Raw genomic sequence first — 27,318 nt, 5'->3', positions numbered from 1 at the left:
TTAGGTTGTTACAAATTTATGTTATCTGAATGACAGGAGTTTGGGTCAACAAAATGGACAATATTTGCAAGCGGTGAGTTTAATATCCGTTAAAGTATATCATTTTTCTTCAATTTGTGATGACTTATCGTTTTCGGTCACCGATTTAGTCGAGAATGACATCGAAAAAGACCATATAAACAACGCGAAGGCCCATAACATTTTGGGCCGTTAGGCCCATTACCAACCATGATCCAAAACATCTCATAATTGAAAAATGGAATATTTTGCATTTATATATATATATATATATATATATATATATATATATTTAATTAAATTTAAAATTAAGTATTAAGAAAATAAAAGAAAAAAAGAAAAAAAAAAAAAAGAAGAAAAAACCTTTATAAATCAGCTTACGCCTCTTCGCGCTGCATCACCCTTTTCGCCCACAGTTGACCGCGCGACCACCCTCTTTGGGTTAGCTTCTCTTTACGATTTGTATACGATCTATACACTAGGGTTCTACCAACACATTGCTAATTTCTTTTGTTAAATTCAGTATGGAATCACTTGGGAAATGTAGGAATTTCGTGATCTCTTGTATTCATAGGATCGTATATTAATGTTTCTTCAATTCTATTCTTTTGCAGCAATGGCCAGAAACCTAGTTCGATTTCTGGTACTACTTTATTGGATTTCGATCTGCCAAGCTGCAACCATTTTTCAGCCGATCTCAGATTCGCACCGATATGCAGCTTTGGAGATCTTCCGGCCTAGTAATGGAGCATTTGGAAGGTAGACTACATTTATTACTTGAGGAATTCTTGTGTTTTTTTGCGTTTTGTTTCTCTGGGTTAGACACATTGAGTTAAAATAGGACATGGCAATTAACTTCTTAGACTAACCTTGGTGGGAAGTTCAATTCTTCCTTTCTCTGTAATTTTGTAGCTATGATCTTTGAAAAGGGTTCGTCACTAGTTATAAAATAGTTGCAGGAAATTGCCTTTTTGAAAAACGGTTCTGATCTCTGCCTTTTGCTTTCATATGAAAGCAGTAAAATTCTGTTTTTGATCTGAAAATTGTTTCTTGTTAATATAAATTATACTGTCAAACATTTTTTTTTTTACATCAACAAACTACTTTTTAATTTTTTTTTTCATAAAGAAACCTATTTTCAATTATATTTTTCATTCCGATCCCTTTATTTTTAACCAGATCACCTTTCATGATAATTTTGCGAGGATGTCTCATTTGTGATGCCATTCAGTGGAAATTTGTTAGCATGCTTGAAATCTCGAAGTGTTATTATTGTGATTTTATTTTTTGAAGAATGGAGCTTTTGAATTGGTTGTTTGGGTTTTGTTCTTGTGTTTTCTGTGAGCTTCTATTATTGTATGTGGTCTCCCATTGTACCCTTGACTCTTTTTTTTTGTTTTGTTTTTTTTTCAATCAGTTTGGAAGAAACATATGAAGCACTAAGAACATTCGACATTCTTGGAATTCAAGAGAAGCCTGATATAAGTGCTGCTACTTGCAAGTCTGTATCAGAGGTTCTTGGTTCATCTGCTGTATTAAAGGATCTATTCCATGCTCTGAGAGTTAACGATGTTTTGAAATGTGAAATCAAGGAGGAGATATATGAGGTATCCTTATATCCTTCGTGCTCAGTTTCTAAGAGCTTGTTTGAGATTTTAAAAAAAGATACCAGTTTGCAATTTTATTTTTAAAAATGTTCTATTGTTTTTTAGTTTAAAAGAATTTTTGGATAAGAAACAAGACTTGTATTATCGACAAAAGACATACAAAAGGAGGATGAGAAATCTCCACTAAGCCAAGGGGATTACAGAAAAAGACTTCCAATTGGCGTAAATATGCATCATATTATAGTTATAATTTTTTAGCAAAGACTGCTAAGTGGACGTAATCAGGATAACCAAATCCCCAAAAGCTTCAAAACAAGCCTCATCCCCTTGAAACACTTGTTTGTTTCTCACAAATCAAAGCCTCCGAAGAAAGGCTGCCATTTTATTAGACTATGGAGTTCTAGCATGGCCTTAAAAGACTGGACTGACAAGAAGTTTAAGAAGAGTATCAAGGCCTACTAGGGAAGCACCACATCACATGGAAGATCGAGAAAAAGCACCCCCCAAAAAGGCCAGGAGAAGAATAAGTGAGCTTGATCCCCACAGAAAGAAGGGTCATAAAATATTGTGATCCAGTGGGAGAAACCATGTACAAGCTTGAAATTAATAGAGAGGGAGAAAGCTCCCGCATGCTATCAATATGGAAATGAAGTTTTCATCCAATTAACAAAGAATGCCCCCTGAAGCCATTATTGAGTCCAGGGCAGACAAGCCTACCCAGCAAGAACTCCAAAGTGATTTCACCGAACACTAACCTGCTTGCATTTTGTTTCCTCAAAGACAATGTTAGGGTTACAACCAAGAAGAACTTCTTTGATCAGGTGCCTTTTACTAGCTGTGCCCAAGCCTCAAACATTCGTGGAAAGGATCTATGTAAAATAAAAGTAATCCCCACTTGGGGCTCATAGACTGATCACATAATAGTTTGTTGGACTCATATCTTGAAGAGCTTTTGCCTCATGAGGACCAAGTTCCAAGGTAGAAGAGTCGTCAACTGTACCTTGTCCACTATTGCCTGAAGCTGATGAAGTATGGAAGTAAAAGAAGTCCTCATTGTCGGAGAAGAAGATTCTTTTTCCTTGAGAGGTGGAAAGCATTTACCTTTGGAAAGCTCAACTTTCTTTCTTCTTTTCTTTTCACAGGAGTTGGACTTGGAATGGTTGGGGCCAGTTGATTTTTTATTCTTGCGTTTTGGTTTGTTTCTTTAATATATTAATTTTTGAATATATTAGATTGCAATCAAATATTACTTTGACATTGGATGGATAGATGTGAAAAGTTAACTTAGTAAAAGACTAAAGAAAACACATGGAAACTACAAAGTCTCCTTCTGTTTTCTACTACTTTTTGTTGTAAAAACCCTCCTGTCAAATACTAATTTACATCCAGAAATTGTTTATGGTTTCGTTCTATTTCTACACATTACTTCCAAACAACTCCTATGTGATAGTTTCTGATGCATGTTCATGACTTGTGATCATTTCTTTTCATTTTGTGAAGAGCCTTACTTCAAGGCTTAAATATGTTCTGAATGATGGGCGGTCGCTGCTTGACTTCTACTATTCTATTGGAAGCTTATTACTTCTAAAGGTAAAATTCTATGCACAATCCAGACTCAACCTACGCCATGCAAATGACAATGTATTATATTTCTTATTTAATTGATGCTGATTTAATATTCAAATATAAACTGCTTTACAAATATATCTTTTCTCAGTCCTTATTTATCTGGTGAATGACGTGACAAGGAGACTAAAAAGTTCTTAAAGGAATATATCCTAAAATCCAATTTCATCATTTGGATTTAACAAGTTCCTTCCATTACTTGCAGGAACAAAGTTCTGGAGTTGATCTATCCATTAATGACGCTGATGGTGTTTTCCATTCAATCAAGGTTAGTTTATTCAGTATTTGAAAAAAAAAAAGAAAAAGAATATATATATCTATATGTATCTATCTATATATCTATATATAGACTAGGAATAGAGAAGTCCTAGAACCTAGTTTCCAGTTGGGGCTTACTTGTCAACTAAAACGGCATCAAGCTCTGTAGGTTAGATTGCTAAACATTAAATGCGAATATCATTGAGAAATCATATGTTGATATTTTACTTGGTCACGTTTTTCTACTATTAACAAATTAACATGAATAGTGCTTAGTGATAAATATCCATCCGTATTATTTATTCTCGGTCTACTTCGTGCATAATTTGCAGGCACTGAGCCAAAGTGATGGAAGGTGGCGCTATAGTTCTGACAACTCTGAGTCTAGTATTTATGCTGCTGGTACTAATTCATCCATAATTCTTCACATATTTTTGGCTTTAATGTTTTATTTTGACATTCTTGTTTAAATAGTGATAAAGTTGCTCTTTCCCTGTTTCTCATCATAATAGCATTACCGTTTGTTCAAGAATAACAGAACAATACACATTTGTGTTGAAGCAAAAGAAAAACGATAAACATTATATTTAATAAATGTGATTTTCATCTTAGTTGCAATTCTATTTCGAAGGAGCTTTTAAGAAATAGCCATTCTAGAAACAATCATGTACTTCAATGCATGATTGGAGTCTTGATGGAAATCCCATATGAATTATAGTTGCAAATGAATAAATAAGTTTCAGCAACGAGGAATGCATTAAGTAATGTCTCTGTCCTTTGAAGTTTATTCTTAAACATCATTATAAGCTTCAACATAAATGAATTTAGTAACAACAAATATTTCTCTTTTCTTAATTTTTTTACAAGTGGGAGGCGTGTTTGTTTTTTACCCTTGAGTTTTTTTTCTTTTTTTTGGGAGGTATGCATGTATCCTTGGCTTTTTGTATAGGTTAATGTTTTAAAGTTGTATGTTATATCCAATTTTGGAACTTATACGGAAATTTGGATTTTTTTTCTCTCTCAATGGAATTTCTTGTTTCTTGCTAGAAATTTTAAAAGGATTTAATAACAACACTATGTAAAATTTGTGAAAATGACCTTTATTTTAAGGAACTTAGATTATGAAGAATTGCACATCATTTTTATATCATGATAAGTTATCATTCTTTAGGTGATAAGTTAACATTCTTCAATCGCTTGGTAGTTTCAATTGACTTCTTTGAATATTTTGTTTCTCCGTTTATATGGCTTAAACTTTGATTTGCATCTTACATTATATAGCTTCTATTCTCTATAGGATTGGCACTGGAAGCCCTTGCTGGTGTTGTATCATTAGCATCGTCTGATATTGATCAAAATATGGTATTCTTAATCTTTTTCTCATATTTTTGTTGAGTTCCTAAAATGTACGTTTCTTTCTTGTGTAAAACTTATCTCATTCCTTTTTTTAGAGTGGCTACTGTGCAGGCATTATTAAACCTAGACCTCAATTTGATATTGAACCATTTGGAAAGGCTTAGCTATTTCATATATCTAGTTCTTTAAAGGTCTAATTATCATATAACTGACATTTATTTAATAAGCATTGTAGAGAAATAACTATCATTTCCCTTAATCTAAATGGTCTTTACCATTTAAATTCTTGAAGAAATTTATTATTATCCTTCCTCATGCCCAAATTACCCGAAGAATCTCCTCTGTAGGCTTCAAAGAAAAATTGAGAATACCATTACTTACTTTATTAGATTTGGAGAAGGGTACTGTATTTATATTTTATAATTGTTTTCCCCTCTCCCTTCAGTTCAGCAAGCTTAGACCTTTGTGTAATTACAACTTATTTTGGGCTGGAGTTTTTCTCTCCCCCTTGTCTTTTTGCCAATGAGATTGTTTCTTAGACAAAAAAATGTGGCTGGGTAGTTGTTGATTACCACGTTAACTACCAATTTTCTTATAAAATTTAAATGTCAGCCCCTTGGGAATCATTTTGCAACTTCTCGACTGCCAGCGATTGGGAAGATGCTGGATCCTCAGTATCACTTTTGCTGGTCTTAATTTTGTAGTTAGACCAAGTCCTCACTTCATCTATGTAACCTATCCGGGTGATTTTGAAAACATTTGAAGCAACTAGTTTCTTTCTAATATGAAGTTTTAGTCACCAACATGTTTTCACACTCCTTTTTGGCTGTTATCGCTATGAACTTCTTTTTATTTATCATGTTCTCGTTCTAATTCCACTGCTTATTGTCAGTTTCAAAATTTTAGTTAGCCTACCAATCTCATGTTTGTATATATATCTCTCTCTCTCTCTCTTTTTGTAGATTGGTACTGTAAAGAATGATATAGTGAAACTTTTTGACAGCATTGAGAAATATGGTAAGCCTTCATCATTTCCATGTAATTTTTTTATTAAAAATGTTGTGGAGTTTGTCACCTTCAATCTTGGATTCATTATTTTTGTTCCATTTGAGTGGTGTACGGGTGGATGCCTGAGTGGGCCAGTCTTTTGGATGCACTTACCCAGTCGAAAATGGGAGTATGATATGGTTATTTAAAAATGAGAGTATGATTATAGTTGGGAAGAATTGGTCTTATGGAAAGGAAAATGACAATAATGTCAGGTATTATTTCCTTTAAATTTCAATTGTCTAAGATCCCGATAACATTCTCTTTCCTGTCTCGACTTCTACTGCAAATTTGTAGATAGATGATCTTCCAAATTGGAACTTCTCACTCCATTCTTCATATTTGCACTGTTTTATTCTTCACTAACCACTCCATATAGGTAATTTGTAGACGTCATTGTTTTGCAGATAATGGAGCTTTATATTTTGAGGAAAAAGTTGTTGATGCAAATGAACATCATGGGCCTCTTGCAACTACATCCTCAGTTGTTCGAGGGTTGACAACATTTACTGCTGTTACTTCTGGAAGCTTAAATGTGAGTGGAAACATAAATTTGCATTTTGTTTCCTTAATTTATTTTGTAACAATTTTATTTTCATCTACAGCTTCCTGCGAATTCAATTTTTGGTCTGGCAAAATTCTTCCTTGGCATTGGGATTCCTGGTGATGCTAAAGACTTGTTTAACCAAATAGACTCCTTGGCTTGCTTGGAGACAAATAGGTAAGTATTTTATTGTTTGTTAGGGTTAGATTTGGTTGATCTTTAGATTTTACATTATGATGATAATCCTTTGTTATCAACTTAATACTTGGAGTTCTATGTGTAACATTCTTTTAAATAATTTTTGCATTGCTTGAGTCACTTTGTTGCTGTAAGGGTCAATTGCACTATTGGGAATGGTGTAACCTTTAGTTGGCTAGGCTTGGGGATTTGGTTGTGTAGAAATGGATAGGTTTTTCAAGTAAGGTACAACTTTTCAAGACTGTTCAGAATTTTGTTTAGTGCTCCTTGCCTCTAATTTGACCCTCATAGATTTTCTTGTACTTATTCTTCCTCTATTATAGATAGAAAATAGAAACCAAGAGCCTCTCTTATTGCTTGAGACCTTGGAATATCTTATCTTCTCATTTTTTGTGTACTTTGGTATATATATATAATTTTGTTACTATCCAGAAAAAATAAAAATAAAAGATTTATTTCAAGAAATTTTAAATGGCTAGATTGTCCTCCTAATTGGCTAGTCTGTACTTTTGGGAAAGTGGAATGCAGTTAAGGCGTTTGTTTGAAATGTGTGGTTGGAAAGAAGTCAACTTTTAAGGGCGTTGAGAGAAATTCTTCTTATCTTGGGGTATATTTTATTCTAAGCTTCCACATTGATTAGATTATTGAAGTAATTCTTCTATTGCTCTCTGTTTTAATTATTTTTGTTGATGTTGATTGTAGTGCATTTTTGTGGTCTCCTCGGCCTAGGTCTTCCTCCTCTTTTATTTTGTGATCTGTTGTGTTTTTTCCCCCCATTTATGAAGTTTTGTTTCTTGCATAAAAATGGAGTTCATCCGACTGATTTTTTTCTCTTTTTATTGTCTCCAAAGAAAGCAATGGAAAAAATATGATTCTCTTAATATCAGTTGGAAGATTAAATAATATGTGGGATTGACAGAAACTATTAGATTACTCAGTGATAAAGTTCAATAGTTGTTGGCTATACTTTTCTGTCTATCCTTTTTAAGTGGCGTGCCATTTTGAATATTTGTTACAACGTAGAAGGGGAAAACTGTGGTCTTGTAGTTCCTATAACATTATTTTCATTTAAGGCTTAATTCTTTTTATGGAAGATCCTCTCATGAGCTTCCTTGAGAATTCATCTTGTTTTGAGCTGAACTGTTGGATATATGAATTTATACAATGGGGTTGGGTTTCTTGTTTCACCACTTACAGTACTCCTTTGCATGATGAACATTTTGTTTCTTATACTACTATGACATTGTTTTTCTCGTTTCAATTCCTTCTTCCTACCACAGGGTTTCTATTCCGTTGATTTTATCTCTTCCAGCTACTGTTCTTTCACTAACAAAGGAAGACCAACTAAAGGTTCGTTCTTCTACCAAACTTTTTTCATTACCAGAGCATCTCCTAGCAGTTATTTTCCTGGTTACTTGTTTGCTCACGAATGGTTTTTATGGAATCTGGGGCATCTAATTTGTTTCTTAATTATGAGCATGATGCAGAATCTGGTTTAGAACTAGGCTATGTTCTTAGCATTTGAAATGTAGTGATTTCAAAATTACAAGTACAGTAATGGTATCAAATTCAGCATAATGAGTCCAGCATCAAAGGAGTTGCATGCATTGTTAGTGCTGTCTGTGCTACTGGATTCTTTTACTTGCGACTTTCCAAGGTGGACCTTGATAAAATGCAAAATAATCGGCAAACAAACAAAGATTACTTAATGGAGAAAAGGGAGACCTAATCGAAACATAGTTTTATATATTTTCCATCTTACATATTTCTTTTGGTTTCAGTTACGTTATGTGGTGTGTCATTTTTTTTTTTTTTTTCTGTTATGGAAAACTAGAACCCAAGTAGCTTTATGTATATTAAAAAAAGAGAACTGATCCAATTGGTGTTAATGAAAATGAGCTGTAATCAAAGAGGAACTACGATGTAAGAGAGGATACACCAGGTAGAAGCTAAAAGTTTAGCTAAAGCGTAAACTTTCTCTGTCTCTATAATTGTCACTGGATGCCCTTGGATGAGACACACATAGGTTGTCTTCTGGTTGATGATGTACGTTCTTGCATGTCTTTAAGTTTGAATTTTCTGCCCGTTAGAGATAGCTTATGTTGGTTTAGCTGAAGTTCTTAAACAACCTATACATATTAAAACTTCACTTTGTTAATTGGCTCTCCATGTGCACAAGCGATTGTTTTTTCTTCCCTTTATTTAGCCCATCAAAGAGCCTTTTATTGGAAGTTATTGTTTGGTAGTTTTATAATTTATGTCAAATGTTATCAGGTTAGAGTGAATACTGTGCTTGGTTCAGTTGCACCTCAATTAACCGTGAAGATAGTAAGAGCTTTTCTCTCTGCTTCAAAAGGCACTTCCATTATCAAGGGCCAGGTCTGATAGTTTTATCAACTGAATGCTTACCATTTATTCCCGGTGTTTGTTTAATGATTAATTAGCGTGACTTGGTTTGTTACTGTGTATCCTTTTTTTTGCGGAAACATAGGAACTCAAGTTTGATCCTCAGACTGGATTACATGTGTTGGATGTTTTGCCCAATGCCTATGATGTCGGAAACTATGTGTTCGTCTTTGAGGTACTTCACTCTTTTTTATATATTTTACTTGGCACATCTTTTTAGAATTTGTCCCATTATATGTTGAAACAATCTTTTCCCCTTTTCTAGATTGTTCTTCATGATTCAGAGCAGAAGGATACTTATGCCACTGGTGGGCAGATCCAAGTGCCAATATATGTCACAGGAGTTGTCAAAATTGAGAAGGCAGAGATTGCTGTTCTTGATAGCGATCTTGGGAGTACTGAAACCAAGAAGAAGTAAACACTGTTATTATTACTTTTTCTTGCTTTTGTTTTCAAACTGGTGGTCTATTATTACAGAACAGAGTCATTCGAACGCTTTTTGGTTGTCATTTATGCTTTTAATTGTGATATTAAGCAGAGCTAATTTGTCATCTTGGTTTCATCCAGGCTTGATTTAGTTGGTGGGAGTGTTGTTTCATTGTCAGCAAACCACCTTCAGAAATTGCGTCTATCATTTCAACTAGCCACACCACAGGGAAATGGTTTTAAGCCGCATCAGGTATGTAATTGTCTCTCATCCTTCCATCCTTGTTTTCTTACTGTTTTGACAAGTTTGCTTGGTTGCAGGCTTTTCTCAAGTTGAGGCATGAAAGTGGCGTTGAACATATCTTTGTGGTTGAAGGCTCTGGCAAAAAATTTGAAAAAATTCTTGTAAGTTTGTCTAATCCTATAATTCCTATTTTCATGAAACATCTTGCCGATAGAGCTGTATAATTGGCATTGGTGCTAGTTATAAGAAGCAATACAATACAGTATACCACCTGTGTATCAGAATATGTCGTCCATTTGAAGTTTCCTTTTGGATCTCATCTACATGTTTCGCATTAGTGATTGCACAAAAGTAGCACATCTGGTGCATCTAGAACATTCTTGGGTACAATCGAGCTCTTCTTCATGAATTTGTTCAATCTTTGTGCCTTTGAATAACATTAAGGTGGACATAATATCAACATTTTGATCAACGTGAGAATAGAAAAGATGGCAACTAGAATATTTGATAAACTAATGGACCAAGTTAAGAAAATTTATGATTTGGCTCATTTCAGAATTTTCTTTTTTGTAGGACTTTCTTGGTTTGGTTGAGAAGTTTTTCTATCTCTCGGGTCGATATGACATTCAGTTAACTGTTGGCGATGCCATCATGGTAATTTCAGTTTCTTTATTAATTTCACCTGTACAAATTACTCTGGAAACTTAAGTAGAGTCTGGTTTTTCCTTTCTTCAGGAGAATTCCTTCATAAAGGCTATTGGTCATGTTGACTTGGATCTACCTGAAGCACCAGAGAAGGCACCTCGTCCTCCTCTACGGCCTGTCGATCCTTACACACGCTATGGACCCAAAGCTGAAATAACTCACATCTTCAGGGCTCCAGAAAAGCGCCCAGCCAAGGAGCTCTCTCTTGCTTTCTTGGGTCTCACATATTTGCCATCCCTTGGATTTTTGATTGGGGTGAGTTCTCTTATCTATAATCAACGATCACTTTGGTCCAGAAATTACACTTCTTTTTCAATTCATGTGACTTTTCTTGAGCATCCATCCACATTGATATTTACATCAACATATCCATGATTTTACAGACAACAAATTTTTTGTTTGATTAATATGTTATGCAATTTTCCACCATTATAACATATCAAGTTTACCCTTGTTTATCTGTTGATAGCTATTCCGATTGGGCGTGAACCTAAAGAACTTCCCAACTTCGACGTTACCTGCCACCTTCGCCATTCTCTTCCATCTAAGCATTGGAGCAGTTATCTTGCTTTACACTTTCTTTTGGTTGAAGGTAGGTGCCATATTACTGGTTTTCTGTAAACTCTGAGGTTTGGAGCCATTTTATGTCAACATGCTTACTAAATTCTCACTCTCTTTACACAGTTGGATCTGTTCACAACACTGAAAGCACTGGGCATCTTGGGAGTTTTCTTGGTATTTGTGGGACACAGGACCCTTTCCCACCTTGCCTCAACTTCAGCCAAGTTAAAATCTGCCTGAGATCGTTGGAAAAGGTTCTCATTTTTTTGTGAGGAAAGAGAAGTTGTAGGAAATTTTGGTTTCAAAGAGTAGTGTCATAGAAACTCTTACATTTATGGTTCAATCCATATTTTTGTAGACATTGCTCAACACCTTGACTAGCTAATTGTGCAGAATGTTATGTGCCTTACCGCATGGTGTGGTGCTTTTGAGATGGCTTCTTAATCTATTATCTTACTATCCCAACAAAAGAGGTTCATTTTTGGATCTATTTTACTCTGTCAAATCTTTTAATTTTAGAAAGCATGTGTGATGTCTTGCATTGGTTGGGGAGGAGAACAAATCACCCACACATTGGGTGGGGAGGAGAACAAATCACTATTTATAAGGGTGTGGAGAACAAATCACTATTTATAAGGGTGTGGATAACAAATCACCATTTATAAGGGTGTGGAGAACAAATCACCATTTATAAGGGTGTGGAAACCTTCCCCTAGCAGACGCATTTTAAAGTATTGAGGGCAAGCCTGAAAAGTCTAAAGAGGACAATATCTGCTAGCGTTGGATTTGGGTATCAGAGCTAGACACCGGACAATGTGCCAGCCTTCTCGTTGTTTTCCGAAGGGGGTAGACACGAGGCAGTGTGCCAGTAAGGACGTTGGGCCCCAAGGGGGTGGATTTGGGGGCGGTCCCACATCGATTGGAGGAAGGAAAGAGTGCCAGCGAAGACGCTGGGCCCCGAAGGGGGTGGATTGTGATGTCCCACATTGGTTGGGGAGGAGAACAAATCACGGGAGGAGAACAAATCACCATTTATAAAGGGTGTGGAAAGCTTTCCCTAGCAGATGGGTTTTAGAGCCTTGAGGGCAAACCTGAAAGGGAAAGCCGGTAGATCTGGGTCACAAGAGTGTGTAAACCTTCCCCTAGCAGATGAGTTTTAGAGCTTTGAGAGCAAACTTGAAAGGGAAAGCCGGTTACAGCATGTCACCAAAAATTATATAGTTTCTTTAATTTGAACTCATAAAATTACATTTTCTTTTTTACAATATTATTTAATTAGATATGTACAAGATAAAAAGTAACATTAATGGTTTAACCTCTGTTGTCATTCTAACATCCACATGTTCTTGCTGCCTTGAATCATCTTTCTGTCATTTATTGTGATTGGAAGTTAAGACCTTACCATTAAGATTTTAAAGACTTGTTTTCATTTAATAGTTGAATTTTTGTTTGATATAATTCTTTTTAATTTTTTTAAAAGTTAAGGCAACTTTCTATATGAATATAATTCAACCAAAACCAGTAATTTAGAGTAATTAAGAGGTTAGAGTTTGAAATCTTTACTTTCAAAATTTAAATAATTTAATAAATATTAGAGAAAACAAATTTAAGAGGAAATGAAGAATTACCAAGACTTTTGATCATTGTGTAATTAAATGTAATTAAAATAATAAATTCATTCATCAATGTAAAATTAAGTCAACCTTTTGTATTTCTAACCTAACTTATGATTTAAATTGCATTAAATATATAATTTAACAAAAATTGGCAATAAATTAGAAACTTTGGGAAGATAATTATCTTAATTGTACTAAAAAATGAAGAAGTTACACCTTGAAAGTGTCCTACATTGGTTAATTTAGAGAATGGTCATGGGTTTATAATCAAAGAAGTTACACCTTCAAAGTGGACAATATCATACTATTATGGAGAGTCGAGATTACTATTGTGGAGAGTCGTGTTCATCTAACATGGTATCAGAGTCGTGTTCATCTAACTTAGTCATGTCAATAGAAGTAGGCAGGGGTTCGAGTCAGGACTGTGGTTTACTTTCGATTTAGAGATAATTGCCATTAACCATTGATCTTTGGTTGAGCCATGGGCGGTATGCTCTGTTGATGCCGGAATAAGTTACAGGGATCCACCATTGTTTTCACTCGCACCAACCTCTCAAAATTAACCCCAAAATACTTCAATCCCCAAACACTTGCTTCCTCGAAGCTGGTCGGGGTCCCGTCCTCGTTGTTTGTCCCAATGTCAAGGTCTCTGTAATTGACATACGCAGCTCTGGGCGATTTGGACACGAAAGGAGCCATGTACTCATACACCTCTCGGCTCCATTCCAAGTGCCTCATGTCAGCTTCAGGGGATTCCCATGTAACATAGTAACCAATTTTGATGGGATACCCATCTCGATGCGGCGAAGGGAGCTCTGTTTCAGCTATCTCATTCATTTTCCCTCCGTAGGGGATCAGCACCAGCTGCACTGTCTCTATGCCATCGGCGTCCAACCTTTCCCATATGCCGTCGAGGGCGGCTTCTGAGATGGGCTCTGTGATGTAGTCTGATTTCGTTTTGAATCGGCCGCTGCTGAGTGGGGCTCTGTCTAGTAAGACATTCAAATCGTTTGCTGTCACAAACCCACTTGCTGGATATGCCGTTGATTCAACCCAATTGGTTTCCAAACAGTCTGCTTTTTTCAGTCCCAGCTCTGGGAAGCTCTTCTCCATGATGGGTATAAGCTCCTCTGCCTTTCCTAGAAACAGGGAGTAGAAAAATGCTCCCTTTGTTCTTCTTCCTCCTCCTCCTCCTCCTCCTTCCATTGAATTTGCAGCTGTGAAAAGAAATTGCATTTTTCCATTTAAATCTCCGAACCGTTCATGGGTCAAGACGGGCGTGGAAAGAGTGTTGAGGATTGTTGGGAGGGAGTCCCAAGTTGATAATTAATGGGATGATCACGAGTTTACAAGTAAGAAATTTATTTTCAATGGTACGAGGCCTTGTGCTCAAAGTGGATAATATCATATCATTATGGAGAGTCGTGGTTTCTAATATGGTATCAAAGTCTTACCTTAACTTAGCAATCTCAATAGCATCCTCAAATGTCGAACAAAGAGTGTACTACTTTGTTCGAGGGATCCATAGGCCCTGGAGAGGAGTCCCACATCTACTAATTAAAGGGTTGATCATGAGTTTATAAGTAAGGAATATCCTCATTGGTTAAAGCCTTCCGACGAAACCAAAAGCAAAGCCATTAGAGCTTGTGCTTAGAGTGGACAATATTAGTAGAGAGAGTCGTGGTTTTTAACATGGTATTAAAACTATTCCCTTAACTTAGTTATGTCAATAGAATCCTCAAATGTCGAATAAAGAAGTTGTGAGCCTCGAAGGTGTAGTCAAAAGTGACTAAGTGTCGAACAAAGGGTGTATTTTGTTCGAGGGCTCCATAGACTCTAAAGAGGAGTCCCACATCTACTAATCAAGGGGTTGATCATGGGTGTATAAGTAAGAAATACATCTCCATTGGTACCTCCAGAGGATATTTTTATGCTCAAAGTAGACAATATCATACGATTGTACAGCGTCGTGGTTACTAAAAAAGAAAAGTATTAGAATCAAACCTGAGACTATGACGCCAATGAACAATCTTTCATCAATCACGGGAGCAACGAACTGCCACCGATGAACCAAGTCGGTAGCGTTTTGGTCCAAACTTCTATAAGCGGCGAAGGACGTAACAGTAGGAGGCACCGGAACCAACTTCAACTTCCATGCCAAAACAATCCCAAAGCTGCCTCCGCCGCCGCCTCTAATGGCCCAAAACAAATCCTCTCCCATAGAATCTCTATCAAGAAGCCTCCCATTAGCGTCCACAAGTAGAGCATCCACCACATTGTCCGCACCAAGCCCATATTTTCTAACCATCATCCCATACCCACCGCCGCTGAGGAACCCACCAATACCCACAGTCGGCTGCACTCCGCCGGGGAAACCAAAAGCAGAGCTTTTTAGGCCAAGTTTGTAATACACCTCACCTTGGGTCGCCCCAGATTGAACCCACGCAGTGTTGTTTTCAATGTCCACCGTCACTGAATTAAGATTGACCAAATCAATCACCACGAATGTGACATTGGCAACGTAAGAAAGACCCTCGAAGTCATGGCCGCCGCTGCGGACCCGGATGCGGAGGTCGTGATTGTTGCAGCACATGACGGCTGCTTGGACTTGGGAAGGTTGCGATGGTTTGATTATGGCGATTGGCTTAGGGACATTGGGCCCTGAGAATCTGAGGTTTCGAATGGTGAAATTTAGAACAGAGGAGTAGGAGGATGAAGATTGAGTGTAAAGGAGGGTTGAATTTGAGGAATTGGAAGAAATACAGTGAAGAAAATCTTCAAGATTGCTCCCCCAACAACCCCATAATAGAAGTGATACAAGAACAGAGATGAAATTAACATAGTTCCTACCAATTTCCATCTCTCCGTTCCGTTCTACCGTTCTACCTCGTTGCACGTCGGCACCTCTCATGCTTTATAAAGAAATAGCATTAAATTTAAGACGGGTTTTTGAACAATCAAAGTTTGTTTGATAATACACGGCACCTGCGCGTGCATGTTGCAAAACTGACTTGCTTCTACACTCAGTCAAATCATTTAGTTCGACCTTGCCTTTACTTGGGATTAAGGTTTCTATCTTAAGTCTTGGGATGTCGTCGGTCATCACAAGTCACTGGGTCATGCCATCGAGAACGGACCTATGTATCGCTCATTTCATTGAGACATCTCGAACATCCATCCATCCGGATTCTATTGAGGCATTGGCCCTCTTGTGCCCATGCCATGTCATTTACGAATACTGTACCGGATAGCGGGTGCATATATCAACCTCCGACACATAGGCTGGGCACAATATTGACATACCTGTGTCGCATAGTACTGTTCTTGAAAAACCCATTTCAAAGAAAGTCGCCTGAGACACTTGTTTCAGCACACTCGCCCTCACTGTGACACGCATGTGACACAAGCTAACTCGCTTAGGCTATAAAGCCCAAGGGGTGGTGGAGCTCTGACACCGTGCCTCCACTGTACATTTTGAGTCATTTTCAAAATTGGTGATCGGGATTTAATATTTGAAATAAATTATATGATATTGGTAGGTACCCTCTAACAATACCAACTACTTTGTTTTGTTAGTTTGGTTCTTAGTTGGGCTTTCTATTTGCTTCCCCGCAACCCCATTTGTGTTCATCTTTTTCTTCTAAAATTAACCTCTACAAACCACATTAGTGATCGTTTTTCTGTCATATATATATGAATCAAACATGAACATCAAACAAAACACAATTGATTCAACACATCTCTAATTCATTCTCCACTAATCTTCTTGAAAAATGGTTGTATCACCACCACCAAGCTCCATCAATGGCGGAATCTGCAGGGCAGAGCTGTCCTGTTTCATTCAACAAGTGGTAATGGGGCGGTGGTTTTCCCTCTTCGCCTCCTTCCTCATAATGTCCGGCGCCGGCGGAGTCTATTTATTCGCTTCTTACTCCAAGGACATCAAATCCACACTCAAATGCGACCAAACCACACTCAACAAAATCGGGTTTTACAAAGATCTCGGATCCAACGTCGGCGTCATTGCCGGCTTGCTAGCCGAAGTAGCACCCCCCTGGTTCGTTATCCTCATCGGCGCCGCCCTTAACTTCGTCGGATATTTCAAAATATGGCAAGCCGTCACCGGAAAAATTATCCGTCCGACGGTGGAGTTTTTCTGCTTTTACATTATGGTCGGAGCAAACTCCCAGAATTTCGCCAACACAGGTAATAATCTAAACAAATCTAACCATTAGAGCTTAAAATCGAAACCCCTTAACCAAATTAACATGGGTTTTTCCTGTTCGATCATTAACAGTCGTCCTGGTGTCGTGTGTCAAGAATTTCCCTGAACGGCGAGGCGTCATGTTGGGGCTTCTAAAGGGGTTCGTCGGCTTAAGTGGCGCTATCATGACACAAATTTACGGCGCCATTTATGATCATGATACCAAATCTCTGATTCTTCTACTCGCCTGGTTCCCCTCTTTGATTTCCATCGTTTTTGTTAAAACAATCAGGGAAATGAGAGCCGTCAAACACCCAAATGAATTCAGAGTTTTTGTACAGTTTCTTTGCGTCACCGTCATTTTGGCTCTGTTTCTCACCGCCCTGATTTTTGTTCAGAAAAAAGTTCCATTCAACCAAACTGCACACATTACCATCGTCGCCGCAATCTTTGCGTTGCTTCTTGTTCCATTGTTGATCGCCATTAGAGAAGAGATTATCATGTGGAATCTCAATAAAAGTACTGTCGGGAATCGTTTCACAAGAATCAGAATCGACAACCACCAATCGGCTCCATCATGCTCTGCTTCTTGTTCTTCCTCCTCTGTTTTAGAACAACCAAAACAGAGCAATTCCTGTTTCGCCAACATCTTCAACAAACCCAAAAGAGGAGAAGACTTCACAATTCCTCAAGCGATTTTCAGCGTCGACATGTTGATTTTACTCACCACCATGTTGATCGGCGTCGGCGCAAATTTAACGGCCATCGACAATCTCGGCCAAATCGGAGAATCCCTGAATTACCCACCGGAAACAATCAACTCCTTCATCTCTCTGGTCAGTATTTTCAACTTCACCGGCAGAATCTTCTCTGGGTTCGTCTCAGAAATCTTGCTGGAAAAGTTCAAATTCCCCCGGCCGATGATGCTGACACTCATCCTCTTGGTTTCCTGCGTTGGCTACCTCATCGTGGCCTTCCCCTTCAACAATTCCCTCTGTATTGCGTCGATCATAATTGGGTTTTCATTGGGTTCTCAAGTTCCGTTGCATTTCGCGATGATCTCAGAATTTTTCGGGCTGAAACATTACTCGACGTTGTTCAATTTCGGGCAATTGTCATGTCCGATTGGGTCTTACATTCTGAACGTGATGGTGATCGGAAAGCTGTACGACGAGATGGCGATGACGGGGAGTAATGCAAGCGAGTTTCATTGCGAGGGGAGCAAATGCTTTGAACAATCCTTCACGATTCTGGCCGGATTGACGTTCGTTGTGGCCATGGTATCACTGGTTTTGGTTCGGAGGACGGCGGAGTTTTACAGAGGAGATATATACCAGAAGTTCAGAGAAGATATGGATTCTTTGAAGACAGAAATGGAGTTTTATCCATTGGAATCGAAGAGGATGAAGATTGGGAATTTAACTTTTGATAAACGTGAAATCAATTTCAAGAAATGATCGCATCATATGTAACAAATCATTGGGGTGTAAAATTTAAGAACATGTTACATGGTTTAGAACAAATTCTTTGCATTTAAATTTTTATTTTTTTTGGTGTATGCAACTCACAAATTCTTTCTATCTATTCGAATTTTTTTATTTGTTAAATTGGTGACTCCAGCAACTTGAATAGAGTTCACAATCCAACTCAATCCAAACTTCTATTCTCCCCTTCCGGTCGTATAGGTTTCTAATGTTTGTCTCAACTTGTATACATTTGTTTTTGTGTCTTCCTTTATGAATCTGGTTGTGTTACATAGATTTCTTCTTGTAAATCTTCATCAAACTGATAAAATTTTTCGTTTGGCAAGTCAACCATATCCCATGTTCCATTTTTTCTCGACTGCATCTCTTCTACCATGGCTTTCTTCCACTCTTCTTTTTCAGCTGCTTCTTCATAACTCATAGGGTCTGAAACAGAGCAAATGACATGATGTATATATGTTAGCGAAAGATTTATAATTCTTTGGAGGTGTCTCATCCGAAAATTCTTCAAGAGAAGAGTTGTTATTTAGTGATGCTGAAGATGATGAATTTGACAGATTTTGTGTTGCAAGCCCTGGGAGATGCACTGTAATGGAGGCACTAGGAAATTTTTTTTATTGGTTAAATTGGTGACTCGAGCAACTTGAATAGAGTTCACAGTCCGACTCAATCCAACCTTCTATTCTCAAGTTCGTGGTAATATTATTAATGTTTGTAATTATTAATGTTCGTGATAATCTTAAAAGTAGGGTTTGGATTATAACTATATTTTCGGGTGTACGGCAAAAATGTCAAACTTGCAAATTGACCTAAATTTTTTTTTTTTTTTTTTTTTTTTAAGCTCATCACTTATGTTATATGGTCTATGGGAAGTTTAACATTGAAAATATTAGATTAAACGAACGTTTTCATGGAAGTAATCTCGGAAATGATCTAGAAATAGGACTTTACTTTTATGCGTTGATATATGACAAGAACCTTTAGAGTCGATCGAGTTAGATGCTTTAATTACTTAAGTTTAAATTAGCGAGACATATATTGAAATGACTATGCTCGAACTTCGTACTCAAAAAAATCTACAAATATCATAGACTTTTTGTACAATGCTACATATACAAACCGAACCGTTTGGAGACTTTGCTCTAAAGTTACCAAATAAGGGAAAATCAATGAATCTAGGAATTTCCAAACATAGTTGAAGACAAGAAGGATAAGGGAACTGTGTGGTACCCATCAGCCCATCGGCATAGCCATCAGAAGAAAAGACGTATACGTATATATATATATATATAGGCTGTGTCACAATCGCACTTTTATAGATCGTTTGTAAGTTATTGTACGACACTCACTCTTTCCACTGAGTGAGTCAGCCAACTTGAAATCATATCACTTTCAGCCTAACGACATATACCAAGCTTCTGGTCCCGATTTAAGAATAAAGTTTTAGAACTTTAAAAATAGAGTTTGAAAACAAGAATTGAAAAAATATTTGAAAGTCGTTATATGGTTATAAGCAAAAAAAAAAAAAAAAAGAAACATCATAGCTTGAACATCATATAACATAGGTACGGAAGAATTGTCAACTAGCCACGTCCGCCTATAATATATTTTGAGGCGATTCAGGTGCCTAGACGTGATTTCAGTGAACCGTCCTACAAAATCTAGGTGGGAGGAGTTGATGACTAGTCGAATCCTCATATACTACATTTTGAGACATTTTAGATTTATCCGGCGTAGACATGGTTATGTCGAGACACACATTTAGAAAATACAAGACAAGAGTTTTGACATGTGGTCATGGTCAACACGCCTTAGACAAGCATAACCGTGACACATTGTAAATTTGATCTCTATTATCGGGTAGCCGTTTGTCCATGGGGGCATCCACGTCAGCAGTAGGGTACAGTTGGCCTATTTTAAGTGCCTCTCACAGACTGTCCTCTTTGGCTGTTCCTACCCCTGTCTGTTATTTATTTTATTTATTTATCATTATTTAAAATTTTGACATTTTGTGCTCTATTCCTTTTTCCTTCACAATAATTCAAACTTTATTAAATTAACGTTTATTGGCTTCATTCAATCAATACAATAATATGATTCCTTCATAATTTAATTATTTTTTCCTTTTTAAAAAATAATTAGTCATTTCCATTTGGTTGGTTTAGTTTATTCAACTAAATTTAGTTGGATAATTAATTTCCTATTTATTAACAAAATAATAATAATTTGGTCTACTCTCTTATTTCTACATTATTTATTTATGTATTAAACATCATTTTATTTTACACCAACGAGTAATAATAATATTGACTTAAATTACATGAATTAAGTTGAAATTTTTTTTTGAATCAACTCGACGCTGTGTTGGTTAAATTGGTGTCTTAAACAACTTGAATAGAGTTTACAACTCAATTTAACCCCAATTGAATTGGGTTGTCCGAGTTGTTTTATTAATTATTTAAAAAAATATTTCTTAAAAATAAAGCTGAGTTAGTTTATAATCTTATTTTCTAGTTGGTCAGATTACCCGAGTTTTTTTAAAATTTAATTCAATTTAATTTTTATAATTTGGATTCGGATTTAAATCTCAACCAACTATTTCTCTTTACACTCACGAATTTACTCGTCCATTTTTAACTACACCCACCGAGACAACTCTGCCACGTGTCCCCACCGCCCAACTAGTACTGTCCAGCCGTACTCGTGAAACCAAAAAAAAGGAAAATCCTCTTTTACCTCTAACGAAAGAAGTCCATCTGGCATCCTACGTGTCGTTCTTCAACTGGTTTGGAAGTCTTGAACTCCTAAACGACCTATCCAACTTCTTTGCCAGGTTTCTAATGACTTGCCACGTGGCGTCCTGTGGTTGGATAGGATTGTGGAATAGTAAGGCCTGCCGATTTTTGGGGTTCCGGAGGTTGTTCTGGATGGTGGAGAGGTTGGTCGCCGCCACACGTTCAAGAATTCTCCCCAATTTTCCGACGTCTCTCTCCGCCACAGTCAACGATATTCCCGGCCAGTCCACGGCATCGGGGAACGGCAACCGGATACCATCAGCTATAATGACCGGCACGCAACCAAGTGCAACCGACTCAACCAATCTCGGACTCCACGGGGCCCACCCTAGAGGACATAAACAAAAAACCGACCGGCTTATTTCCGAACGGTAACCGGCAAACCTCTGTCTTTTGATATAAAACCGCCGGTGCCGGTGAAATTTCTTCCAAATCAAAGTCCGAACCCGCCTGAAGAAAAGTCAACGCCGCCACCCCAATTGAAATTAAAAAAAAAAAAAAAAAACCCAATAATAATAATAATAAAGACTTGATCTTTTCAAAATTGCCTTACTTGCCATAGAATCGGCCACCGAAGTTCTTGGGGTTGACCTCCATTTTTCCCCTGAAAAACGCGAATATGTCTCTCCGACGGCCGTGGACGACGGATTCTTCCACAGATTCCGGTGGAATATAAGGCGGAATAAGAATATTCTCAACATCCTGACATGGGTGCTTATATTTGACTCCAAAAGTCTGCAAAATGATCGAATTCTTCAAGAATTGCGGTATCCCATCTGCCATAGCCTCATGCTCCTTCAATAACCCAACAAAATTCAATTTTAAAAAAATTAAAATTTTAAAAAATTCATCAAAATTCCGTCTTACCATGGCGTGGAAACAAGCGCCATAGTCATGTGAAGCGACAAAGATATGGTCGGCGCCGCCGCTCCGATTCCAAAACGGAAATTCACGAGAGATAGCCGCCACGGCGGAGGCCAAAAGAGGGCGAGCATGAGCAATAGCCGGCAACCCATTAACGGAGCTAAAATTACACGAAACATAAACAGGAACGAAGAAGAAATCCGCCTCATAAGGGTCCATACACCGAACCCTGCTCGTCAACAGGGCTCTATGAATGGCCACCTCGGAGGCAAACAAATGGCCGCCGCACCGGCCGTCGGAAAGCCAATCGGCGTTGAACTCCGGCGGCAAATCATAGACAAAGAGTTTGAAATCATTGGGTTCGGATTGGACGAGAGCTTTAGAGACAAAGGCGTTGGAATTAGAGACATAATGATGATGATGGATCAAACCCAGATTGGGATTATGGGTTAGGAGAAAAAAAGTGAAGAAATAGAAGGAAAAAGAAGCGGAAAGAAAGAATTTGAAGTAAAAAGTGGTGTTTTTTCTTTGATTTGTGGTCAAGAAGGGATTTTTCTTTGATGTTCTTGAAATTTCGACCATCTTAGGAAGAACAATGAGGAGATAGGTAGATATTGATTCACATGATAAGATAAGAGTTGTGGAGTTTTGGGATCGAATGTTTGGTGGATGATGCGTAGAAGCTAAGGAAGAGAGGGATTTGAAGAACAGATTAAGCAATGCCTAAAACAAGAAAAAATTTGATGGGTTTTTGGTTCTTTTGGGATTGTGAGGATTGGTTGTGTTTGTGAAAGCCCAAAACACCCATGAATTATTAAACAATTGATGATGGGAGAGGAAATGACTCCTCAGATCTATCTATCTATTGTGTTTTAGATTTGACTATTATGCGAAAAGACCAAACTACCCTCCCTTAGAATCACACAACAAGTCTTCTCGATTCGTATGTCAATCTCGCTATCTGTCCTTCACAATTACAATCGGCAGTTGTGTGTCTCTTAGTGATCTACACACCGTCGTCATCATTTGCATACTGCTCGGCGAACACTGTTTCGCTCTTCAGTATCACTAATCCTAGTTTTTTCTTTCTTTCTCGAACTTTTGTCTCCGCCAACTTGTCTCTCTTTGCACTCTCACTCATGTTTAGCCAATAAGAATGTCGTCGTCATCATCACTTGTCGACGTCAATCGTTGGTCTTAGATACGGCTTAGATTTCTAACTCATGATCACATTGTCATAGTTTTTTCTTTTTGTTGAAGAGCGAGCTATTGTTGCCGCTAGAGTCTAAATTAACTTTTCTAGCGAGATGAAAGGTGTGGTGTAATGTTGATATTACGGTCACATAGGTCGTGATTATTCCTATTGCTATCAACTATGGTATTTATTTCGATTAACAAAACCATAGATCGATATTTCTTTCCATTATAGGATTATCAATTGTTTAGCATTAATTAAGGTGTTAATACGACAAGATCATACATAACCAAACCACTATAAATAAACAAAAACTCATAAAAGCTTAAATATTAATTTAATGTTAGTTGACTTTTACCTTTTTGCCAAAATCATATGCATCAGCCACGTTCTTCGTCTTCAAATAAATCAATTAAAAAATAAATCAAGTTTGTTAGTGTCCATGATTCGTGGGTTTTGTTGTATCAGCTAACCTAAGTAATGTTCTTGATGATGCCCACTAAATTCTTGGGCTGGGCTTTATGTCTTGGGCTAGGCTTATTGGGCCGGGCTTTAAGTCTTGGGCTTTGTACGGGTTAGGTTGGCTTGGGCTTTGTTAATTCAATTTTTTTTAAAAGAAAAAAAAAATTAACTTTTTATTTTCTTTTTAAAAAATATATTAAAATTTTTTATTTTTAAAATTAAAATTAAAATTAAAGGGATAATTTTACAACCTAATTATGCCCCTACCTCTTTATCCGTTAAAATCTTATCCAAACAAACAAATTGGACAGCAGACAAAACGACACCGTTTTTGTTCCTAACGGATTACGTAAAGAGAAGGGAACAAGAAACCTCTCCCGTTCCGTAACGGAAAAAGAACTGCATTGGAGTGGGACCCACACAAGATGACGTGGAGTATTCTTCCCTCGTGCCTGGCGTGAAGGGGAGAGTGGGGCTCACAGGGATGGAGAGAAAAACACGTGGCGAAAAGGAAGAGCAAATAGTAAATTAATAATAAAAAGATGCGTTGCTTGAGGAGGGAGGAGAAAGAGGGAAGGATCCAGTGCGGAGGGGTGCAGGGGAGTGTTAAGGTACACACATACCTCGTAAAACGAAATATTCGTGATGCCACGTAATAGGTGGGTGAGGTGGCAGAGGCTCCTAGTGGTTTGTCTGTATTGTAACCCTAAGCATGGTGGACATGTGGGGCCCCATCCCTCTCCCCTTCCACCGACCATTCGGTTCATCCAGACACTGGTTTCCCCTATGCCTCGTTCTTCCCGCCCACCATATTTTCCTTATCCTAAGCTTTCAAATAAATATTATACATTATTATTACTATTATTATTATTATTATACTATAAAGTTTTGAACTTTATAGTTTATTATTCACATTAAGTATGTTAATTATGAATCATATAATAGGAAGTGACAAGTAAGGTAAGTACAAATAAGTACAGTGAAGCAAGTAATGTAAAATGGAATCACCAAACAAATTTAAATTTTACTATATTAATTTTGGATAAAAATCGCTAATACTTTAAAATTTTGTAGAGATGTTTCAAAAATACTTTTAAATTCTTAAAAGCTTTATTAAAAACTTCGAATAAAAACGTCTTTAATCTTTTTAAAAACTTCAAAGACACTTTTAATTTGTTTACAAAAAGATTAAAAAAAAATACATTTACGGTTAGTATTATGTTTAAAAAATATTTATAAACTTTCAGACATGTTTGAAGATAAGTTATGACGTGTAGACGGGCCGTTTTCATCTCAATATTGATCGTAAATTTTTTTTTTTTTTTTTTTTTACCTTTTTATAAAAGTAAAATGATGAATATTTTTTTAAAATAATATATTAAAAAAAAATTTGAAAAATTATTAAAAGTTGGAGAATATTTTTTTAAATAAAGTATTATCAATTTTCATCCAAAATTAACTGGAAAATGTTATTTAAAAAAATTTACTATTTAATGGTCTCGATACTCATTTGTCCAACAACATCACTACTCGGTTTAAACTAATTTTAAAAGTGAAGACTATTTCTACGTACCAATACAGAAATCATTCACACATAATATAACTTAAAATCCAACACGCTCCACTTTAAAATTCTTATGATCGAGAATCAAAAAAAAAAAAAAAAATAATAATAAAATAAAATAATGTCTCTCGTATTTGCACATTTCCCCATCATTTTACCCTCTCTTCTTCCTTTCACTTTTTTTTTTCCTATGTCTCTCTCTCTCTATGTTTGTGTTTTGTTTGACTAAGAAATTCGTTGACCAGTCAACTGTGCTATTGGGTGGGCCCCACTTCCAACTCTCTTTTTCCTTCTCCGGCCCCCACCACATCCTATCCAACTCCAACACCTCCATTTCCCCTTTTTCTTTATTTATTTCATCTATTTTTAAATTTTACACCTTTTTTAATTTATATTTAAAAGAAAAATAAACCAAATAATATTTATAACCTAAAGTCTCAAAATAATAAAAACATTTTTTTTTCATGTAATAACTCGATTTAATTATGCTTACATCGAAAAATAGTAACTTTATTGTTAATTTCAAACTAGAAAATAAAAACAAGACAACCAATAATGATTGAAATGAAGAAACCTAGTACAGTTAATTATTCAAAGATTCCATGTTCCTTAATCAAATCATATAATAAAATGATTATTGATTCATATAGATATTAATTAAATGCTAGGGATTCATATGGTAATCATAACTAAGATCTATCATCATTGCTTGTGTTATTTGGTGATGAGATTAAGAAAATCTAAATAAATTTTTTCAAAAATCCCCTTTGATTTTCCCGCTTACAAATTCTGACATTCTTGGTCGTATATTGTAAAGTTTACAACTCCCATAAACTAAATCATTATGTTTCGTAGTTTATGATTTTGATTAAACTATCATGGAAAACCCTACCCGACCTCGTTTCGATTCTTTTATCGTTTAGTTCGTGGGTTAGGTTTATATCGTCTTATTTATGTTCAAAACGCTCGAGGGATCATTTGATTTGAATTAGTTACTAAAATTAAGCTATTATTGTGAGATCCCACATCAATTGAATAGAGGAACGAGTGCCAGCGAGAACGTTGGCCCTGAAGGGTGGTGGATTATGAGATTTGATATCGATTAGAGAGAATAACGAAATATTACTTATAAGAGTGTGGAAACCTCTCCTTAGGAGACGCGTTTTAAAAATCTTGAGGGAAAGCCTAAAATGGACGATATATGCTAGTAGTGGGTTTGGGCCGTTACAATTATGTAGAACATATTAAACTCACTTTTAACATGTTTACCAAACATTAGGGTTAGGTTATTCAACCGAAGATTCTCGAGTTTATTCTCTTATAAATTAAAAGATTTTTTAAATATTCCAGATTTGAATTATTCTTAAGCGATCTAATTCAATTATGAGAGTTTCTTATACAAGAGATTCACTGTAACAGCCTAAACTCACCGCTAGCAAATATTGTTCTTTTTGGACTTTTTTTCCAAGCTTCTCCGCAAGGTTTTATAACGCGGCTACTAAGATGAGGTTTCCACAGCCTTATAAAGAATGTTTTATTCTCCTCTCTGACTGATGTGGGATCTCACATACACCTTTTACGAATTAGGGTTTGTGGAAATATATGTTTTCGAGAAAATTCGGAAATATAATAAGGCATGCATATATATAATTAAAAAAACGTAAAGAGATGAAGAAGAATATATTCTCGTAGACAACTAGCTTTATGATCTTATCTGTTAGGGAAAGGATATTCTAGAGAGTAGCTCTTCATCTCTTCATCTCGTGTTGTAATTAGCCAAGAAAATAGTGTAAATTAAGTCGGGTATATAGAATTTAGAAGTTATATGGTGTAAAGATTTGTGGGTTTATGCAGGCATGCTAGGAGTTGGTACTTTTTTGGGTACCTTTGGTTCATTTTTTTAGTGTAGAAATGGTACAAAGCCCCACCATATGACTCCATGTGTAGAATAATATTGGTAAAAGGAAATTGTGAGTATGACAACTCAATCAAACTTGTTGGAATTTGGGGAGCCCCTCCCCATAACTAAAGCGTTTCGTTCTTAGTTCAATTCTAGAAAGAACAACATTCGATAAAAATGAGTAACGTCTCGTACCCAGAATTTCAGATCATACTGATATTCTTTCGCGGTGTGACCA

General features: G+C 36.6%; 4 protein-coding genes across 5 annotated transcripts; 2 read left to right on the top strand and 2 right to left on the bottom strand.

Annotated features, from left to right (window-relative positions):
- Window positions 1–345: 345 nt before the first annotated feature.
- On the top strand, window positions 346–11,486 carry LOC111788862 (dolichyl-diphosphooligosaccharide--protein glycosyltransferase subunit 2). Its single transcript, XM_023669419.2, has 20 exons — window positions 346–459; window positions 633–777; window positions 1,436–1,625; window positions 3,126–3,215; window positions 3,457–3,519; window positions 3,842–3,911; window positions 4,807–4,871; window positions 5,828–5,882; window positions 6,320–6,447; window positions 6,518–6,633; window positions 7,935–8,004; window positions 8,929–9,033; window positions 9,146–9,235; window positions 9,326–9,474; window positions 9,628–9,739; window positions 9,808–9,891; window positions 10,304–10,384; window positions 10,466–10,690; window positions 10,905–11,027; window positions 11,120–11,486. Exons 2-20 carry the CDS (start codon window positions 635–637, stop codon window positions 11,234–11,236), a joined length of 2,076 nt encoding a protein of 691 aa, XP_023525187.1. The 5' UTR covers window positions 346–459; window positions 633–634; the 3' UTR covers window positions 11,237–11,486.
- Window positions 11,487–12,771: 1,285 nt separating this feature from the next.
- Window positions 12,772–15,680, bottom strand: LOC111789208 (tetrahydroberberine oxidase-like). Its single transcript, XM_087121173.1, has 2 exons — window positions 14,617–15,680; window positions 12,772–13,829 (listed from the first exon to the last, which is right to left on the bottom strand). Exons 1-2 carry the CDS (start codon window positions 15,521–15,523, stop codon window positions 13,069–13,071), a joined length of 1,668 nt encoding a protein of 555 aa, XP_086977299.1. The 5' UTR covers window positions 15,524–15,680; the 3' UTR covers window positions 12,772–13,068.
- Window positions 15,681–15,977: 297 nt separating this feature from the next.
- LOC111789187 (protein NUCLEAR FUSION DEFECTIVE 4) lies at window positions 15,978–18,459 on the top strand. Its single transcript, XM_023669868.2, has 2 exons — window positions 15,978–16,818; window positions 16,910–18,459. The coding sequence occupies exons 1-2, from the start codon at window positions 16,386–16,388 to the stop codon at window positions 18,271–18,273; spliced, it is 1,797 nt and encodes a 598-aa protein (XP_023525636.1). The 5' UTR covers window positions 15,978–16,385; the 3' UTR covers window positions 18,274–18,459.
- Window positions 18,460–20,832: 2,373 nt separating this feature from the next.
- On the bottom strand, window positions 20,833–22,780 carry LOC111789429 (putative glucuronoxylan glucuronosyltransferase IRX7). 2 transcript variants are annotated; one of them, XM_023670202.2, is made up of 3 exons: window positions 21,963–22,780; window positions 21,649–21,830; window positions 20,833–21,545 (listed from the first exon to the last, which is right to left on the bottom strand). In XM_023670202.2, the coding sequence occupies exons 1-3, from the start codon at window positions 22,539–22,541 to the stop codon at window positions 21,065–21,067; spliced, it is 1,242 nt and encodes a 413-aa protein (XP_023525970.1). In that variant the 5' UTR covers window positions 22,542–22,780; the 3' UTR covers window positions 20,833–21,064. The 2 variants fall into 2 exon arrangements, with proteins under 2 accessions (XP_023525970.1, XP_023525968.1); XM_023670200.2 differs by having other exon boundaries at window positions 21,649–21,890; window positions 21,963–22,779.
- Window positions 22,781–27,318: the final 4,538 nt, after the last annotated feature.

Source organism: Cucurbita pepo, chromosome 2, assembly GCF_057944985.1.
Source record: "Cucurbita pepo subsp. pepo isolate OVF chromosome 2, ASM5794498v1, whole genome shotgun sequence".
Lineage (NCBI taxonomy): Eukaryota > Viridiplantae > Streptophyta > Magnoliopsida > Cucurbitales > Cucurbitaceae > Cucurbita > Cucurbita pepo.
This window is presented reverse-complemented; position numbering and strand designations above follow the sequence as displayed.

Bases quoted from the DNA above. Each gene is read 5' to 3' on its own strand.
- LOC111789187 (XM_023669868.2), top strand. From the start codon at position 16,386: ATGGTTGTATCACCACCACCAAGCTCCATCAATGGCGGAATCTGCAGG. The intron at 16,819-16,909 runs GTAATAATCTAA...GATCATTAACAG, and splicing joins CCAGAATTTCGCCAACACAG to TCGTCCTGGTGTCGTGTGTC.
- LOC111789208 (XM_087121173.1), bottom strand. From the start codon at position 15,523: ATGAGAGGTGCCGACGTGCAACGAGGTAGAACGGTAGAACGGAACGGA. The intron at 13,830-14,616 runs GTTTGATTCTAA...TTCTTTTCACAG, and splicing joins CATTGGCGTCATAGTCTCAG to CTGCAAATTCAATGGAAGGA.
- LOC111789429 (XM_023670200.2), bottom strand. From the start codon at position 22,541: ATGGTCGAAATTTCAAGAACATCAAAGAAAAATCCCTTCTTGACCACA. The intron at 21,891-21,962 runs GTAAGACGGAAT...GGGTTATTGAAG, and splicing joins GCGCTTGTTTCCACGCCATG to GAGCATGAGGCTATGGCAGA. The intron at 21,546-21,648 runs GTAAGGCAATTT...ACTTTTCTTCAG, and splicing joins GGTGGCCGATTCTATGGCAA to GCGGGTTCGGACTTTGATTT.
- LOC111788862 (XM_023669419.2), top strand. From the start codon at position 635: ATGGCCAGAAACCTAGTTCGATTTCTGGTACTACTTTATTGGATTTCG. The intron at 3,520-3,841 runs GTTAGTTTATTC...CATAATTTGCAG, and splicing joins GTGTTTTCCATTCAATCAAG to GCACTGAGCCAAAGTGATGG. The intron at 9,236-9,325 runs GTACTTCACTCT...CCCCTTTTCTAG, and splicing joins ACTATGTGTTCGTCTTTGAG to ATTGTTCTTCATGATTCAGA.